This window comes from Pan paniscus, chromosome 9 (genome assembly GCF_029289425.2).
Source record: "Pan paniscus chromosome 9, NHGRI_mPanPan1-v2.0_pri, whole genome shotgun sequence".
NCBI lineage: Eukaryota > Metazoa > Chordata > Mammalia > Primates > Hominidae > Pan > Pan paniscus.
The window spans coordinates 118,520,032-118,538,010 of NC_073258.2; the positions used below are offsets into that span (position 1 = coordinate 118,520,032).

At 55.0% G+C, this 17,979-nt stretch overlaps 1 protein-coding gene across 3 annotated transcripts; it reads right to left on the reverse strand.

Annotated features, from left to right (window-relative positions):
- Positions 1 to 1,035: 1,035 nt before the first annotated feature.
- On the reverse strand, positions 1,036 to 17,854 carry FXYD2 (FXYD domain containing ion transport regulator 2). 3 transcript variants are annotated; one of them, XM_008973511.5, is made up of 8 exons: positions 12,928 to 17,854; positions 12,353 to 12,412; positions 9,001 to 9,114; positions 3,741 to 3,779; positions 3,468 to 3,542; positions 1,921 to 1,957; positions 1,728 to 1,758; positions 1,036 to 1,434 (listed from the first exon to the last, which is right to left on the reverse strand). In XM_008973511.5, exons 3-7 carry the CDS (start codon positions 9,017 to 9,019, stop codon positions 1,734 to 1,736), a joined length of 195 nt encoding a protein of 64 aa, XP_008971759.1. In that variant the 5' UTR covers positions 9,020 to 9,114; positions 12,353 to 12,412; positions 12,928 to 17,854; the 3' UTR covers positions 1,036 to 1,434; positions 1,728 to 1,733. The 3 variants fall into 3 exon arrangements, with proteins under 3 accessions (XP_008971759.1, XP_008971756.1, XP_014202517.1); XM_008973508.7 differs by lacking the exons at positions 9,001 to 9,114; positions 12,353 to 12,412; positions 12,928 to 17,854 and adding an exon at positions 5,698 to 7,366; XM_014347031.5 differs by lacking the exons at positions 1,036 to 1,434; positions 1,728 to 1,758; positions 1,921 to 1,957; ... (1 more) ...; positions 12,353 to 12,412; positions 12,928 to 17,854 and adding an exon at positions 5,698 to 7,383 and having other exon boundaries at positions 1,964 to 3,779.
- Between the last annotated feature and the right edge of the window lie 125 nt (positions 17,855 to 17,979).

A 17,979-nucleotide genomic window follows, 5' to 3' on the forward strand; every position in this document is an offset into this window, starting at 1 on the left:
TGACTCAGGCTGGCCATGTCACTCTGGACAAGCCACGGCCTCTCTTAGAGCCTCGGTTTCCCCTTCTGTAAATTGAAGACGGTCTGTTTTGCTCTCTAAGGACCCTTCCCTGCTCAAGCCTTCTGTGTTTCTAGGAGAGTTGGTGGTTATCAGGGACTGGGGGCAGTGGATTAAGACAAAGAGCTTAATTCCCAAGTGGAGTGAGGTCTATCCTGCCTCTGGCCCCCAAACACACCCTGTTCATTTCCTGGTCCTGCAGCTTGGTTCTCCTGCCAGTTCTCCCCTCTCCTCCCTCAAAAGCTTGCAGGCCCAGATGAGGAAGCCAGACGCTAGGTGGTGCCAGAATCCCACAATCCCTCCAGCCTTCTAGGCCTCTGAGTGAAGGGAGGGAGAGGAAAGTTGGGCTCCTTCCTGAGTGCAGAAGGTCCCAGAGGCCTCCCTGCATGGCCATGGCCTTGGACTCACAGCAAAGGGGGCATGGGCATTAGGAGTCGGGCACATTAGGAGTCCGCACTGGGTGGAGCGACCTGGAAGCATCTCAGGCTGAGGCTGCCCTGGGTGGGTCCCTGCCTGCATGGACGGGGGCTGGAGCAAGCGTGACAGCGGTCTCATTCTCACCATCTGCTCCCTGGCCCCAGGCCCTGGAATTAACCAACCTTCCAAATAGGTGGCCCCAAGAGTGGAAAGAGGTGGCCTGAGCTTAGTACCAGGAGGGGGCTGGGAAGAGGGCTGGCTCCTTCAGGACATGTGCAGAGGCCCAGCACCAGGCCCCCCGGACCCACCCACCTTGGCCCAGGGGTATACATGTGGAAAATGGCAGAGCACAGGAATGTGACCACACACAGGCCCATCTTGGTAGCCTGGGGCTTCTCCACAGCAACTGCTAAGCAGGGTCGCTTCCAGGAACCCAACAGTGGTGCCTGGGGCAGAGGCCTCATGGGTATCCAATGGGCTGTGGTTTTGACCCCTGGGCCTTTCAGACTTCCCAGGTGTATAAAAGCCAGGCTGAGGCCTCTGTCCCCAGGGCTTCTGCCAGTTCAGGGGGTGCGAGGAGTGGCCTACAGATGACAACACTGAACTTCTTGCTTTTACAGGCAGACAGGTGCCTGAGCAATTAATTGAAAAAACAAATGAGACCCGGCTGTATTTGTACTTGAGCTTGGAGAGGCTGGTGGTGACAGAGGAGGGAGACAGGCAGGCAGGTGAGGGAAGCAGCGGTCTCTGACGCCGGCTTTATTATAAGCATGAGGTGGCACGAGGCAGGAGTTGGCGATGCCACCTGGGGGTCACATTGAGTCTGGAGCTTCCTTCAGCCCAAGCGCTGGCAGTGACGGGGACAAAGGTCTACAGCCCAGGGAAGAAGGGGAGGCGCCAGAGGCAGGGCCATGCTCGGCTTCCCAGCTGGCCCCAGTGCAGTGGGTGGCACCGCCGAGGCTGAGAAGACAAAGGCAGGATGGGGTTGGGCGGGAGGCAGCAGAGGTTGGGGTTTTATTTCCCCCTTGTCCATCTCACTTTTCTCCAGGGCTCCTCTGTGATCTCCTGCGGCACACACTCCACGCCAGGCCCTTGGCAATCATTTTAAACACACGATGGGTGACAGACCACCTGGCTGATGTGCGGACGACCCTAAAATTCTTATTTACCGAGCCCAGGAGCCAGAATTCTTTCCTGTTGCTCCCAAGCCTGCCCTGCCCTCCCCGCACCTTCCCCAGGCCCTCCTAGCATACCTGCTGTTACGGCTCATCTTCAGTGATTTGCCTGGTGGGGGAAGGAAAAGCAACAGATGAGAGGGCAGGGGGAGGGGTGGGTCTAGGGATCCCTGAGGCTGGGGATCCTCCACTGTGTCAGAGACAAAATCCTCAGCCCGCCCCTCCTTCTCCAGCCCCAACCCCCTCATCGGTCACCCCAGGCAGCGCTCACCTGCGCTTCTTATTGCCCCCACAGCGGAATCTTCTGCCTTGAAAAGAGAAAAGGAGATTTGTTTCCATGGACTAATTTTCCAAGGAGACCCTGGAAGACTCAAAATTCTTCCAGTCTCTCCTACCTCCCTCCTGCCAGTATCACCGCAGGGTCAGGCTTGGAGGCCACGTTTGACTGTCTCTATTTTATTTTATATTTTATTTTATTTTATTTTTTGAGACGGGGTCTTACTCTGTCACCCAGGCTGGAGTGCAGTGGTGGGATCGTAGCTCACTGCAGCCTCAAACTCCTGGGCTCAAGTAATCCTCCTGCCTCAGCCTCCCAAGTAGCTGGGACTATAGGTACATGCCACCATGCCCAGCTAATTAAAAAATTTTTTTTTGTATAGATCGGGTCTCACTGTATTGACCAGGCTGGTCTTAAACTCCTGGTCTCAAGAGATCCTCCTGCCTTGGCCTCCTAATATGCCAGCATTACAGGCATGAGCCACCACGCCCAGCCTTCTCTCTCTTTATATAAGGCTGGACCATAGGCATTCAAGAACCTAAGTCAGTCAGTCAGTCAGCAAATATTTACTGGAGCAGATCCATGGTGGGCTGCTGGCATATCGAGAGCAGCAGCAGAGACTGGGCCATCATGGTGCCCCCAGCACAGCTGCCCGACGAACACCTGAAGAAGGATGGCAGCAACTCCAAAGTGGAGCCCCTTGCTTAGGCCACCTGCCTCCTGTGCCTATGTGCTCAGCCGCCACCCGGCACTGCCCTCCGGGAGCTGCCATGGGCAACATGTGAAAATGGGGAGACCTGCAGGACTGTGGCCCAAGCCTTGGGGTGGGCTGGCAGTGGCACACGTAGAGAGAGCTGCCATGGGCAACACGGGAAAATGGGGAGACCCGCAGGACTGTGGCCCGAGCCTTGGGGTGGGGTGGCAGTGGCACACGTGCATTAGAAGTCCAGAGCCCACAGGTGTGCTTGCTGTATCTTCTTTCCATGGGTTGTGTTTTCTGTGTATTTTTCTTTGGGTTGGACCAAAACAAGTCAATGTGCAGTTATTAAGCTCCTGCTGTGTGCCCCTCAGGTCTTGAGGATACATAACTCTCTCTGTCTCCCCCAGAACACTCTGAGTCTGCACTGGACCATTCTCAGAGCGCTGTCCTGACTGCCGTGTCTTTGGATGCTAGCCCTAATCTTGTGAGGCAGGTGGGATCATCCCTATTTAACAAATGAGTATGGGACCATGGTTAGCAGCGGGGGGCCTAGTCCCCCTGCCTGGCCCTCCGGTTACCCAGTTACCCCGTGGGTTCGCTCTCACCTCTGCGTCTCCTCCCGGGCCCACTGGAGGGTGCACTTGAGCAAGCAGGAACCTCACACTGTGCTCCCGGCGAGCCTGGCACCCCACCGGGCACCCATTCCCACATCCTGCAGTGGGGGGCGTGGTGGGGAGGCTCACCCCTCCCTTGGCAACTCCAGAAAGCCAGCCTGCTCAGCGGCCTTGAGAAGAGAGGTGCCCTGGTCAGCACCCCTTCCCTGGAGGGCCACCCCACTTACTGAGGAGGATGAGGAGCCCCACGATGAAGGCCAGTCCAGCGAAGATCAGGCCCCCATTGCGAACAGTCTCATAGTCTCCGGAAAGAGAGGGCAAGAGGAGCGGGATGGGTGGTCTCTCCCAGCAGCTGTCTCTCCCCGCAGCCCGCCCGCAGCAGCCCGCGGTAACCAGGGGAGATAAGGGGCACAGAGCATGGACCTGGGGCTGGGAGAGGCCGCTGCTTGGTGGAAGGGGTCCTGAGGGCTCAGGAAGGGTGCACAGGGGCCCAGGCTTACCATAGTAGAACGGGTCCACGTCCCCCTTGGGGCTGCCGCCTAGGAGAGAGCCAGAGGTGGGATGAGAGGAGTCACTGATGGTGAACCAGCCACAGGAACAGCTGGAATTCCCTGTCCTTCCCTTCCCAGAGGACCCTCGAGGGTCCAAGCAGGTGAGGGGAGGCTGGGAGCGGGGGTGTTCTAAAACCATTGCCAGCAGGCTTCTGCTCTAGGCGGCTTCAGACACGGTCAACTGGGGACCAAATACCGAGTGTCCGAGGGGGATCCGTGCTGTCTGGGGGGCCTCTGACCACTCCAGAAGGGTGGCTCTCTCCTGCTCCTTGATTCCTACCATGGTAGAAAAGGCCAGGAGAGGCCTCTCCCATTAGACTCCCAGCAGCCTCTCTCCACAGGACCATTTGGCTATCAGGTGCTTAGTAGCTATTTGGGAAATGCATGAATAAATAAAACAGAACCTTAAAGTTTATCAGACAGAAGGAGGAAGCTGAGCCCAATGTGTAGACTTGTTCAAAGTCCTAATGAAAGCTGAGACGTTACCATCCTCAGGGGAAGCAGATCTAGTTAAGAAACATTAATATATAGTGCTGGTCAGGCACCGGGCAAAAGCTAACAAACCCTAACTCATCTAACCATTATGGCAACCTTATGAGGCGTCAATGTCATTCTGGTGTAATCCATGAGAGGGTGGAAGTGCAGAGAAGAAATTCCCCCACAGTTATACAGCAAGTCAGGGGTAGAGCTGGCATTTGAACCCAGGAAGCAGGGGGCTGAGAATGGAGGTGCATAAGCCCTTTGATCTGCCACCTCTCAACGGCGGGAGGGAAGGAGCCCGTTAGAGGCAAGGTCCTGCCCCTGCCTCTGGTGGCCTCCCCCGGATTTGGAGCTGCTCAGCAGGCAGGTCTCACAGTGGTGCCCTGCAACTGAGTACACATGCCCCGGACAGCCAGACAGTGGCCTGGCCAGGACGCTTCTGCCACAGCTGAGGGCTGCTACTCTTTCCTGCCCTGCTGGAGCCCCTTCTTGCACGAGGGAAGTAGAGCCCGAGGAGGAAGGAACGCGCAAGTTAGCACTTTCCGGGCTGTGCCAAACTGTGCCCCTGAGCAGCAGTGAGACTTAGGGTCTGCCAAGCCCAGTTGTCCCCAGCGGCCAGTCCCTGGGCCAGGAAAGGACAGGCCAGGAAGAGTCAGTGCCCATCCTGACGGGCCTGAGGTGCTGGGTGCTCAGGGAGGCCATGAAGGACCCAGGTCCCACACAGAAGGCCGTCAGGGCTGTCTTCCCAGATTTGGTTCAGGCCTTGTTTAAGGTCATATGGGGATTTAAGTGTCAGAGCAACAGCTAGACCCCAGCTGAGGCTTCCCCACACACCCCAGGAAACCTCCTCCTCCGTGGCCACCTGGCCCTGAGCTGCTTGCTGAGACCCTCCCTGCCCAGCACCCTCCCCTTTCTGCATCTGGCTCAAAACCCACCTCTGTCAGCAAGTGCCCCTCTTGGTTTCCAGGCCTGAGTCAGTTCCTGTGACAGGAAGCCTTGGGGAGTGTGACTTGAACTTGGGGGGCTCTCACCCCAAATCCAGCCTAGGAAGGCTGACCAGAGGGGCCTGCTCCTTCCCCAGCCAGATGGACCCCGTCTGCCTCCCGCCCAAGTTCAGATGGTCTAGCAAGATGCATTGAACTCAGGGTGGGTGTGTGCCAGGAGGCCGAGGAGGAACGCTCAGCTCTCCAGCTTCTATCTGCTGCCTTTCTGCCACTCATGCTATCTTTCTTTGGGGTTAAAGCAGGGTCCTCCTTTAAGTTGCAAATTTTCTTAGAGAGGAGGCCGACAGGAAGAGGGGCTGGGTACTCTGGAAGGCTGAGGTGGCAGGAGAGGGAAGAGTAGGGTCCAGCTGACCCCACAAAAGCAGGCCAATCGGAGCCACCCAGCATCGCACACGCCCGGGCACGCACACCAGCACACTCACCACTGTCCATCGACAACCCAGTCATTTCCCCAGGCGAATGGGCTGCCTCCACTCCCCTCTTCCTGCTGTCTCTGCTTTTTGGAGAGTGTCTGGCTGCCTCCACGGGGTGGCCGGGGACGAGGTGCGGGCATTAAACATTAACAGTGCCAGGTAATATTTACCCTGGTCACAAGAAAAGCTGCAGTGTGGATGGAGGGGCTCCTTCTACAGGGTGAGGACGTGCGTGGGGAGGCAGGGGCAGGGAGGAGCTGGCTGAGTTTCCAAACCTTCCCAAAGGAAATTTCCAAAGAGAAGGGCTGGGATGGGTCAGCAGTCGTGCTGTTCTGCCAGCTGGGGAAGCTACAGCTGGGGCGGTGGGAACAGGAAAGTGGAAGTTGCACAATCTCTTCAGTGTACACTGTACTTGGGAGTTTCTGGGGGCAGTGTCCCACAGCGGCCCCCAGCCCAGGCAGGGCCCACCGCACCAGCCACGATGGATGCCGCCGCTGCAGCTGGTGTTCCTTATGTGGTACTGGAGGCTTTCCTGCAGTGGTCCCTAGGAGCCTGGCCCACTGCTCCCCCACCACATCCCTGGAGCACCGCCAAAGCTGACCAGCAGTAGATCCTCCAGAAGGGCCCTTCATCTGTCATCCTATTCACCCATCAACGTGCACCCTGCAGGTTACACCTCATTCAGAAGGGCTTCAGTCATCCCCAACTAATTTCTCCTTCCCTGCCGCCCTGGCACTTCCTCCTACCACCATTTGGCCTGGCTCTCGGATTGTGTCCTTGCCAGTTTACCATGGAGCATGCAGGATCCTTTAAGGACAGGGCAAGACTTTCATCGTGGGGGAAAAACCCCTGCGTTTATGGTTTACCAAGCACTTTCCTCACTGTTTTCTCCTCAAGCTTTATGTTTCCCATTTTACTGATGAGGCAGGTGTCTAAGGCACAGAGAGGTAGGGGCCTTGCCCAGGGTCACACAGCCAGTGTGGGGGAAGTGGAGACTGACAATCAGGCCTCCTGCTGCAGGAGGCAGATGCTTTCCACACCTCGCAGGCAGCCTCCCCACTCCGCTGTGACCTCCTTCACCCCAGGACTCCTGTGCTGGGTAGTCACAGGTACTGTAGAATCCTCATTGAGTTCTAGTCCATTGAATTGGCCTCCAGAAAAGGCTGAAGCCCAATGGCCACCAAACAGCCAAGGTCAGTGGCCAGCGGACAGCAGGGGAGCTTGAGCCCTTCTGAAGGGAGCCACTGTATCCATGAATCCTCTCCAAGCAGGGGCAGGGCTTGGCACTTGAGTTCACACCCTGGCCCTCTCACTTGCTAATGGTATGGTCTCAGTCAATTACTTCACCTCTCTGTGCCTCAGTCTCCTCATCTGTAAAATGGGCCCAGTACCCAGCTCATAGGGTGGTTGTGAGGGGAAGTGAGATAATGCATGCAAAGAGCATATCCCGGGGCCTGGCACACGGTGAGTGGCATCATTTTTACTGTTATATGTGTGTTGATTGAAGAAATGACAAGCATTAGCCTTTGGCAAATGTTTGCTGTTGGACACGGAAAAGCCAGCCACCCGCCAATGAAAATGGGCACGAATGAGTGAGATGGAGAGAATGGCATGGCCCTGCAGATCAGGCGCTGCAATACCCGTTCAGCTCCCTTCTGCTTCTGGAGCCAAGAAATATATATTCGTGCAAACATCACAGCAGAGCCAGCGTTTGGTGAAGATGGACCACGTGCCAGGCTCTTGGAATGCACTGCATCACTTAATTCCTACTAACGGCGTTTTACAGATAAAGAAACTTGAGGCTGCTCATTTGCTTTCCACAATAGCCCCTGGAGGTGGCCAGGGCAGTGTCATGATCCCCACTGGGTACACCAGAAAAAACGAGGGCAGGAAGGTGAAGGGACTTGCCTGAAACACACAGTTAATGGCAAACTGGAGGTAGAAAGCCCAGATCCTCCAAGATGTGCTACCAAAGCTACTGCCATCTCCACACAAGACAAGGGTGCTGCCTTTATTATACAGGATTGTGTTATCTTATTGCATTTGGTCTATATTTGTAAGCCTCCATGGAGTCTTTCGGGAATAATAAGAGATGTAAAAATAAGTGGGAAGTTAAATAAATTCATCTGTCTGTCTGTCTATCTATCTATCTATCTATCTATCTATCTATCTATCTATCTATCTATCCATTGACAACCCAGTCATTTCCCCACCCAAATGGACTGTCTCCACTTGCCTCTTCCTGCTGTCTTTGCTCCTTGGTGGGGTGGCTGGGGACGAGGTGGGGGCATTAAACATTAACAGTGCCAGGTAATATTTACCCTGGTCACAAACAAAGCTGCAGTGTGGATGGAAGGGCTCCCACTGCGGGGGGAGGAGGTGCATGGGGAGGCACCAACAGATGGATGGATAGATAGATAGATAGATAGATAGATAGATAGATAGATAGATAGATATGGATGATAGATCAATCAATAGATAGATGAATAGGAAGCAATAGGGAAAGCTAGTTGATGGCTGCATTTTTAAACTCTGTGTGCAAGGCACCGTTTCAAGCACTTTACAGAAATTAATTCTTTTTTTTGAGACGGAGTTTCGCTCTTGTCACCCAGGCTGGAGTGCAATGGTGCGATCTCGACTCGCTGCAACCTCCGCCTCCTGGGTTCAAGTGACTCTCCTGTCTCAGCCTCCTGAGTAGCTGGGATTAAAGGCATGCGCCACCAAGCCCGGCTAGTTTTGTATTTTTAGTAGAGACGGGGTTTCACCATGTTGGTCAGGCTGGTCTCGAACTCCTGACCTCAGATAATCCGCCCACCTTGGCCTCCCAAAGTGCTGGGATTACAGGCGTGAGCCACCATGCCTGGCCAGAAATTAATTCTTTAGTCATCACAATGACTTTTATAAGGTAAAGAAGGCATTATTATCACCCCATTTCATAGAGGAAGAAACTGAGGCCCAGATAAGTTAAATAACTTGCCAGAGGTCAGATGGCCAGAGAGTAGGGGAACCAAGATTTCAAGCCAGCAGCCTGGCTTCTGAGTTCCTGCATCTCTAAAGGACGGATGGACAGACAAGTAAATGAGGCGGTTGGACAGCTGCCTTCCCAGCCCTCGCAGCTCAGATATGCTCTGCACACACGTTACAGCAGGCCGGTGACTCCGTCTGGAGATGCTCTTTTTTGGAAATTCTGCCTCTCTTCCTTTCTGCTTTTCCTGCACTTCTGGGGAGCTTGTGGGTGCACTTGAAAGGGACAGGGCTGGCACCTGTGTTGGAGCCTGAGCAGGGAGGAGGAATGGGGCTCAGAGGACTCACCCAGGTACCACCTGTCCATGGCAGGAGCTGCTGGTTGTGTCCAGGAGTGCAGGAGAGCAGGGAGGTGCTGCTTGCCTGGGGCCTGGATGGAGAGTGGCACTCCCCCTCTTCACACTTCAGGTGAGCCCACAAACAGGAAGAGACACAGGGAGGGAGGAGGGGCTGGCAAAGGAGCCCTTACCTCGTGCCCACTTGCTGGGGCGGGTTGGGGCAAGGGATGCACGTGAAAGCCAGGGGAGATTCTCTGACCTTCACCTGGCACCTGAGGATGGGGAAGCTGTCAGATGCAGCAGAGCCAACCACAGCCCCCGCCCTGGCCCTCTCCCTCGAGGGGCTCCATACTGCAGCCAGCCCAGGGTGCCTGAAAAGGGTACAGGAGCCGGGAGGAATCAAGGAGCCCACTCTTCCCCAGGCCCCTGGGCTGGTGGCATGTGAGGGAGACCTTTAGGGGCATGTGTGGGTCCCCTGAGCTTTACTCCGCTGCACCTCCGCCCTCCAGTCCAGCTGGGCCGTTGCCCGGTGGTATCCTGCCCAAGACCCCGGTCTGTAGCTAGGCGTCCCCTGAGACTGGGAGGTACAGCTGCAGCCTCTCAGAGGGGTGGGAATGGTTTCCAGGACCCTGTTGTGGGACCTGAGGCACCGGCCCCAGCTTCCTGTGTCGTTCTGGTAGTTGGCAGAGAGATGGGGAGCAGCTGCGGGGCTGGGAGCCGGAGCTGTGATGGGGGCCGCTCCTGCAGCCTGCCCTTTCCTCAGCTGGGACCCCTCACTCAGCCTGCAGTGACTCACCCAGCCCGCAGTGACTCACCCAGGCTGTGATGTCAGGCCTGCCTGCCACACCTCAGAGGGCTCAGCTGGAGACACCAGCAGCCTAATGAGGCCTCTGGGGGCTGCTGGTTGGTATCAGAGGGGAATGGCCAGAAGACAACACTGCTAGGCCCAGGGCAGGGTCAGAGACAGAAGCCAGCAGGGAGCCACAGGGAGCCCCACCAGGCGGGGCAGCCCACTAGGCAGGGTGTCCTACCACGCAGGGCGGCCCACTATGCTGCCCAGGCAGTCTCTGTTCCTCGGCCACCAAGGCCTTGCCCACAGCAAAGCCACAGTGAGCAGTCTCTGTGTGGCTGACTTGGGACCACAGGGTCTCCGTCAGGTTCCTGTAGCCGCCCTGGCACGGCCACCCCGACGCGGACACTGAGAAGCAGAGTTAGGAGGGGCTGGCTTTGGCCCCAGCCTCTGACCTGGGCTCTGGTCACTCTGACTCCTGCCTCTCTGTCCCTCCTTTGCAACACTCCCTGTCCTGAGGGGAGGACTCATGACATCCCAGGGAGCCCTCTCAGGGCTGAAATGGAGACCAGGAGGTCTAAGAGGTGCTATTTGTTATCAGGATGGGCTGAGATCGGCGCTGGGGCCCCTGAGCACAGCCCTGACTCCAGGCTCTCTGCACCTTTCCCTCCAGACCACCCTGGAGGCAGGGGCAGACCTGTCCTGGGGTGGGTAACAGCTCGGCTGGCGGGCGGGCCTGTCCCATGCTCCCAAGTGGAAACCTGCCCACTCAGTCCAGAGCGGCTGAGTGGAAATTCCCCAAGCTGGGGTTAGAGAAGTTTACAAACCTCGGGGCTGGGTGAGACTTAGAGGTACCTGGTCCAAACATATTCTAAGTGGTCCAGAAAAGTGGAGCTCTCAGCCAAATCCCCCCCACCCACCCCGCCAGTATACACACTCTGTTCCCTGCCCACCCCCAGTGTTGTGAAGGAAGGCATCTCTATCTCAGAGCCCGGTGTGATTGATGGCCCAACCAGAAAGGACACCAAAGCCATCCCATCCAAACCCCTCCCTTTAAAAGTTGCTCCCTCTCCTGCTCAAAATCCTCAGAGAGGGCTTGGATGATACGCAAAATCTTTGTGTGTCCCAAAAAGAAGCCCTTTTTTTTTTTTTTTTTTTTGAGATGGAGTTTTGCTCTTGTTGCCCAGGCTGGAGTGCAATGGCGCGATCTCAGTTCACTGCAACCTCTGCCTCCTGGGTTCAAGCGATTATTCTGACTAAGCCTCCCAAGCAGCTGGGATTACAGGAGCCGCCACCACACCCAGTAATTTTTGTATTTTTGTATTTTTAGTAGAGACCGGGTTTTGCCATGTTGGCTGGTCTCAAACTCCTGACCTTAGGTGATCCGCTTGCCTTGGCCTCCCGAAGTGCTGGGATTACAGGTGCGAGCCACTGCACCCAGCCAAGAAGCCCTTCTCATTCTGGCTCTAGGCACCTGTGAGCTGGTCCCCCACCTCCCCGCCCTGCTTTCTGCTGCAGCCATGCTGGCCTTCTTGACACCCCTCACCCTCCAGGACCTCCGCACGGGCCGTTCCCGCTTCCTAAATGCTCAGCCTCCACAGGGCTTCCTGCTCAGCGCACGCTGCCTTCAGGGCTTTCTTCAAAGCCCCGATTCTGGGCATCCCTGTATAAAATGTTCACACCCACTGCCTCAGCCTGGCTTTTCCTCTGTGGCACTTGTTCTTAACTAAGGTATGTATTTCCCTTATCTTGTTTGTCCCTCTCCCAACTAAAATGTAAGCACCAGGAGAGCAAGGATTTTTGTTTGTTTGTTCATTCCCCCATGCCTGGAACAGTGCCTCGTGGGACCCAGTTTTATTAAATGAATGAATCAGTCCCAGGCAAAAATCAGGCAAAGATGGGGACAGGATAGACGGGAAATCACTTCTCCCATGCTGCAGGCAGACCTAGGACTTGCCTCAGGCAGCCTCCTTCCATGCTGTCGCCTGCCCTGTGAGGAGTCACAAGACCCGATTTGCCCTCACAGAGGCAGCAACCCTCACCTTGCTGACAGCTCCCCCAGAGTCCCTCTCAGGGGGTTCTCTCTCCCTCCTCTTGCACCCCATCCCCCCCCCTCCCCTAACCTCCCCTTCCTTCTCCAGCCCAGCAGCAATTTTCAGAAATTGTCCTGTTTGTTCTTTGGGGGAATCCCAGGCATTTGTTAAGTCAAGCAGGTCCCACCCCTCTCGCTTCACTCATGTTTAAGTCCTTCTCAGACTTCCTTCCTGTCCTCCCCCAGCTAGCTCAGGTCATGGGTCCTAGCTAGCACTGGGGACAGGGAACCCCTCTCTGAGACACCTGCTCTCCTGCAGAGAGGTCGCGGCCCTTCCACCTGTGGCCCATGTTCCTGAGAGCAGCTCAGTTCAGGAGGGTCTCTCCTCCTAGACGTCTCCACGCAAGGCACCCTGAGGGCCAGACACACCCATGCATAAATCCCCTTTCATCCTGAGACTTTGCTGAGGACTGCCTGACCCTGGGCAAGGGCACCCCTCTGGGTCTCCTCCCACCTGTAAAATAGGGTAATAACACCTACCTTGCAGGATCGTTGTGGGAACAGAGACAAGGTAGGTCAAGCGTTTGGCCAGAGAAGGTCCTAAAAAATGATGGCTGTGTTTTCCTTACTCCGAACTGCGCCCCCCAGGAGACAAGAACACTCACAGCAATCCCTTCCCTTGGCTCAGTCCCCAGTTGTGGTGATCTCTAAAGCAGGCCTCTGGGAGCACCCTGCCCTGGTATGATCCTGCTGGCCACCACTCACCCTGCATCTCCAGCCTCCCTTTCTTCTCCACACAAAACCAAGAAACCTCCTTTGTCTAATGGTTCCAGGATGGAGACAAAGGAGCATCCAGCTGTGCTCTCCTGTTCTCTCCAAGACCCAGAGCTCTGGGAGATGTTGGGAGGTAGAGAGAGGCAGTGCCCACTCCTGGATACGTCAGCACTGTCACAGCTGATGGGACCGTGCCCTCAGTGGCGAGGCCTCCATCTCCCCTGTCTCCCCCAGGCAGGCCTCCCTTTTGTCTCCTGACTCCTAAGTCTCAGGGCAGTCATTTGGGGTGGTCGTTGCTGGGTTGGTGGGGCAGGGAGGAAATAGGCTGGAATCCAGCTGACCTCTGTTTTCCTGGTGATCAAAGGCAGAGGCCCTCACCACCAGCTTCCCAGAATGGGGTTCTCCAGCTCCGCCAGCTCTGGCCTTTGTGGGAGTTTACAGCCTTGAACTCCAGGTCCCCAGATCAGTTCCTCCTGGTGTTGGCTTGCAGCTGGAAAGGGGCTCCAATGAAGCAGAAGCCAGAAGCACCTAGAAAGCCATGACCCCAGGCCCAAGTCAGTCCTCAGCTGCATAACCCGTATGGCCACTGGGCAGGGAAAGTGGCAGTTCCCAAGCCCCATTTGTCCCACTCAGAGGTCCTGAATCCTGAGGAACGCTGGCTCCTGCCTCCTGCTATGGTTGCAGGTGCCAGGTCCCTGGGGTCTTATAAGGCAGGGCTGGAAGGAGGTGGGCCCCAGAGGGTCCATTCCTTAAGTGTTGGCTTCAAGAAGGCCTGAGCCATGGTGCACAGAGGTTCTGAGAACTGCCAAAGGGCAATGTACTCTGAGAGTCAAGGTCACCAGCTGGTGACAAGGGCAAACCCATTTGACCCACCTCCCCCACAGTGAATACCTTGGAGAGAAATGCATTCTTGACTGTTCTCAGAACTCACATCCAGGCTTGAACCACAACAGAGCTCATTCCTCTCCAGCTTTTCTTGGTTTTCTCCTCCCAGTAACCAAACTCCCTCTCACCTCTGGGAGAGGCTCGCCACCTCCGGGAAGACCTCGCGGAGCAAGCCCACCCCTGGTTACTCTTACCTTCCCTCCACCACCTTCCAGATGCCACTGACATGGCTTGAATGGCCGGCATGTGGCCGTGTCACCATTCTCTTCATTTATAGCACAGATTGCCAAGTCCCTGGCCTCCTTGAGGTCTCAGGTCAGGTAAGCTGTTAAACGTTTGTACCTGCACTGAGCCTGGTGCCCACTCTCCACACTTGGCAGCAATTCCACCCTATTCCAGGGTCTCAGTGGTTCCAAAGAGCTGCTTAGAGCCTCCCAACAATTCAGCCAGGCAGGCTGTGCGATGCCCATTTTACAGAGGACACTGCAGGTGGTCTGCAAACAGGTCAGAACATGAACCCAAGTCTAACAGAGACAAGAGGAACCCGGCCATCAGAGAATGAGGAGACAAGGAAATGGATAGTGATGCCAACATTTATAGCATAATGGCTACATGGAGAATTGTCACGGTGCTTCGATGTCCATTGTATCACTTTGACCCTGTGAGATAACAGAAAACATCTTGATGCATTTATTTTATAGGTGATGAAACTGAGGCTTAAGTGGCTTTTCCAGGGTTACACAGTGAGCAGGAGGCCCAGCTTACCCCAAAGCTAGGAAGGACTTGATTATTCAGAAAAGGAAACTGACAGAGAGGCTGGGGTCTTTCCAAGCTCACACAGTTAGAGCAGAAGGGGCCTCGGGGATGTTCTGAGCCTCAGGCTCTACCAGACTGCCTCCAAGCCCAGCTCCGAGGTAGGAAACCGTTCTTCTGGATAGTGCAGGGGGGCCCACCCCCTCCAGTCCCTGCCATCCAGGTCCTTCAGGACATGCAATCACAGCATCACCTGCTCTGCCATCATTGCCTTGGCAGGTGCCCCACTGTTGTGCAACCAGGCCCGGGGCTGGGCTGGCCCCATCAGATCAACAGCTGGTTGGCTTCAGCCGGCTGAGTCTGCCCCTCTGGAGCTCAGCTGTGACAGCAATAAATCACACTAATGGAGAGAGGTGGCCATTCCTTCTCTGTGGCCTGGAGACAGGTTTTTCCAAAGCTCCTCCCCTGGCTCAGGCAAACGCACCTGACCTTTCTCTCGCTGGGCCCAGGGTGAGGCAGAGCAGCCAGGAACAAGGTGGGGTGAACCAGACAGAGCTGGAGTGCTCTCCCACCCCTGCTTTGTCCAGCCTCCCCGCCAAGCCCATGATTCCACGCAAGGTAAGGCCCTCCTCCCAGAGGAAGGGGCCAACAGCCTGGTGACCTTGGAGTGTGCTTCGCCTGGCACTCCCCTCACACCGCTCCCTACAGCTTGTACTCTGCCTCTGACTCTCTTCCAAGAACAATTTGGCAAGTTCTAATCTACATCTTGCAAAAAAAACAAAAAACAAAAAACAGAGAGGTAGGAGGGCCACAGCACCTGGGGTCCCAGAAGGCAGACTGACCTATTCCTACAGCAGGGGTAAGTAACGCAGAAAACCTCCAGGCAAAGAGACATGGAGATCTTCGAAATGGAATGGGGGGTGGAGGGAGTCACTGGGAGGCAAAAGGTGTGGGACACCTGAGGTTACTGAGACAGGGAACTTGGGATTCCCTTCTGGGAAATGACACAGCATGGCAGCTGTCCTTCTTATTCAGTCAAGCTACATTGCCTCATTCAACCAAATCACAGCTACAAACCAGTGCCACATGCCTGGAGGCTGAGTGGACACTCCTGGTCCTCCTCACGGAGATATATAGCACTCTGAGTTCTGATCCAGCTCATCTGTGTGAAGTCCTCAGACAAGCACATAGTAAGTGCTCCATAAATTTCAGCTGCTCGGTTTTTAAATTATTACCATTTTGACCATCATTTCTTCAATTGTTCTTCATGTGTCTTGTTTCCAGACCATTAGACTCCCACAGGAGGCTCCTTGGAGCATGGTCCAGCTAGTTTATGTCTTGAAGGGGCAGCCGTGCTCCAGGTGCAGTCTTGGGAGCCATCTGATCACTGTCCCTTCATCCGAGCATCTGCCTGCTGAAGGAGGCTAGGCCATGTGCTGACAAGCACTATGGACAGACAGCCCGGGGTCAAGTCCTAGCTCCTCCATCCCCCAGCTGTGTAACCTGGACCAGGACGACTGTATCTCTGACCAATCTCAGAATATAGCTGGATTACTAGGAGGAAAACTAAGTGAGTGCTTAGAGGCAGGCAAAGTAAGGATAACCATTTGTAGATGATGTGCTAGAGATGCTGACCATCATTCCTTACTCTTAACATAATTATTATGAGAAAAATTAGAACCTCCTCATTGGACTTCCTTATTCCTATGCCGAAGTATAATGTTCTGTTTTTACTAACATATGGGGGGTGGCACACACAAAGCTTTGCATGTCTAGGGCCTCTAGGGATCTCAGTCTGGCCTCGCTATGAAATTTCTGCAAGGCCTGTCAATTCCCTGATGTATCACGAGTGTTCCCGAACAATAAGCTCATTTACCAGGTCTTGCTGTGACCAGATAGTTTTTAATCGCCATGATCACTGGGTTGACAGGTTGAGCTTGAGCTCTACCATAAGCCTGTGTCTTTCCAAAGGCCTGGGGGACCGAAGGCAGAAGCAAGAGCACACGTAGAGAAGGCACCGAGCAAGCGGATCTGTGCGGTTCTTCGGTTCTAAACAACTTGCGGAATCCAGGCGGACTCAGGGCCTGTGTGGCCACTGGGCAGGGAAGGTGGTGGTTCCCAGGCCCATCGAAACCACAAGGAGCACTGGCTTCTGTCTCCTGCTATAGCTTCAGGTGCCAGGTTCACTGGGGTCTTAGAAGTTGGGGCTGGAAGGAGGTGGGCCCAGAGGGTCCCACTCCTTAAGTGCTGGCTTCAAGATGGAAGATATTAAGACGTTCCAGGGGTCGATTCTTTTTTCAAGACCCTAAGATGTTCCAGGCTTCTGTAGAGCAGGCACAGTCCTTCCCTCCAGGAATTGTATCAATAAAGACACAAAACACTAGAGGCAGAAGTTGCACACGGGCAACCTCCACACAGAATCTGCCCACATCTGTGTTGGTTTGGCCAACAGTGGTTTTTAGAAAGTTGAGTCAGAGTGTCTTTGGGAGGACACCATAGGTGACTGCAGGCGCCATGCCCCATCGTCACTCCAGCAGATTCACATATTGGCATTACCTGCCTGGTCTCTACAGTCTGGATGCCAAGTATGAAGTGTGAATATAAAGGCAGCAAACAAGTGTGATTGGGGCACAAGAAAGGGATTCGGCTGGGCGCTGTGGCTCACGCCTCTAATCCCAACAATTTGGGAGGCTGAGGCAGGCAGATCACTTGAGGCCAAAAGTTCGAGACCAGCTTGGACAACATGATGAAATCCCGTCTCTACTAAAAATATAAAAATTAGCCGGGTATGGTGGAAGGCACCTGTAATCTCAGCTGCTCAGGAGGCTGAGGCAGGAGAATCGCTTGAACTCAGAAGGCAGAGGTTGCAGTGAGCCAAGATAACGCCACTGCACTCCAGCCTGGGCGACAAGAGCAAAACTCCATCTCAAAAAAAAAAAAAAAAAAAAAAAGGGATTCGATTCTACCTAATGCCCAGGGAGGCTCCACAGAGGATGGGTATTTCACAATCCACGTCACCCACCCTGTCACTCCCTTGATCCCTTCCTTCCTTTTTTCTTTTTAGAGACAAGGTCTCATTCTGTTGCCCAGGCTGGAGTGCAGTGGTGCAATCACGGTTCACTGCAACCTGGAACTCCAGGGTTCAAGCAATCCTCCTGCCTCAGCCTGCCGAGTAGCTGTGACAACAGGTGCGAGCCACCATGCCCAGCTAAGATTTCACCATGTTGCCCAGCTGGTCTTGAACTCCTGGCCTCAAGCAATTCTCCTGCTTCAGGCTCCCAAGTTGCTGGAATTACAGGTATGAGTCACCACCCCTGGCTCTCTTTACAAGTCCTTAGGTAGTGGCCCCAGAACTGACCAAAGAGAAATGTTAGGATGTTTTACTCCAGGCCACTGAGTACTTGGAGAAGCCATTGTGACTCCCTTTTTTGCTCCAAGACAGTGTGCAATGTACAGGTCCTGCTATGGGATGTGGCTTGAGCCCAGTGGCCTGGGAAGGCGGGAGAGAGGGAGGGAGGAATAGAAATGGCGGGAAGGTGCGGGACGAAGGGCTGAGCAGGAGGAGAGGAAAGTGAAGGAAGAAAAGGAAAGGAGGGAAGAGAAGCGGGGAGGAGGCAACAGTGACAGCAGCTGACGGGGCTCTGTGCCTGCCTGGCTGGCTATCCAGTCCTTCCTCTTCCCTCTGACCATGGACGGACTCCCTCTAGCCCTTTAAGTTCCACAGACCCTACAAACACTTAAGTTCTTTCACAGAA

Excerpts from the sequence above, each read along its gene's own strand:
- FXYD2 (XM_014347031.5), bottom strand. The coding sequence starts at position 5,722 with ATGACTGGGTTGTCGATGGACAGTG. Across the intron at positions 3,780-5,697 it reads TGGGTTGTCGATGGACAGTG|GCGGCAGCCCCAAGGGGGAC; the intron begins GTGAGTGTGCTG and ends GCTCTCTCCTAG.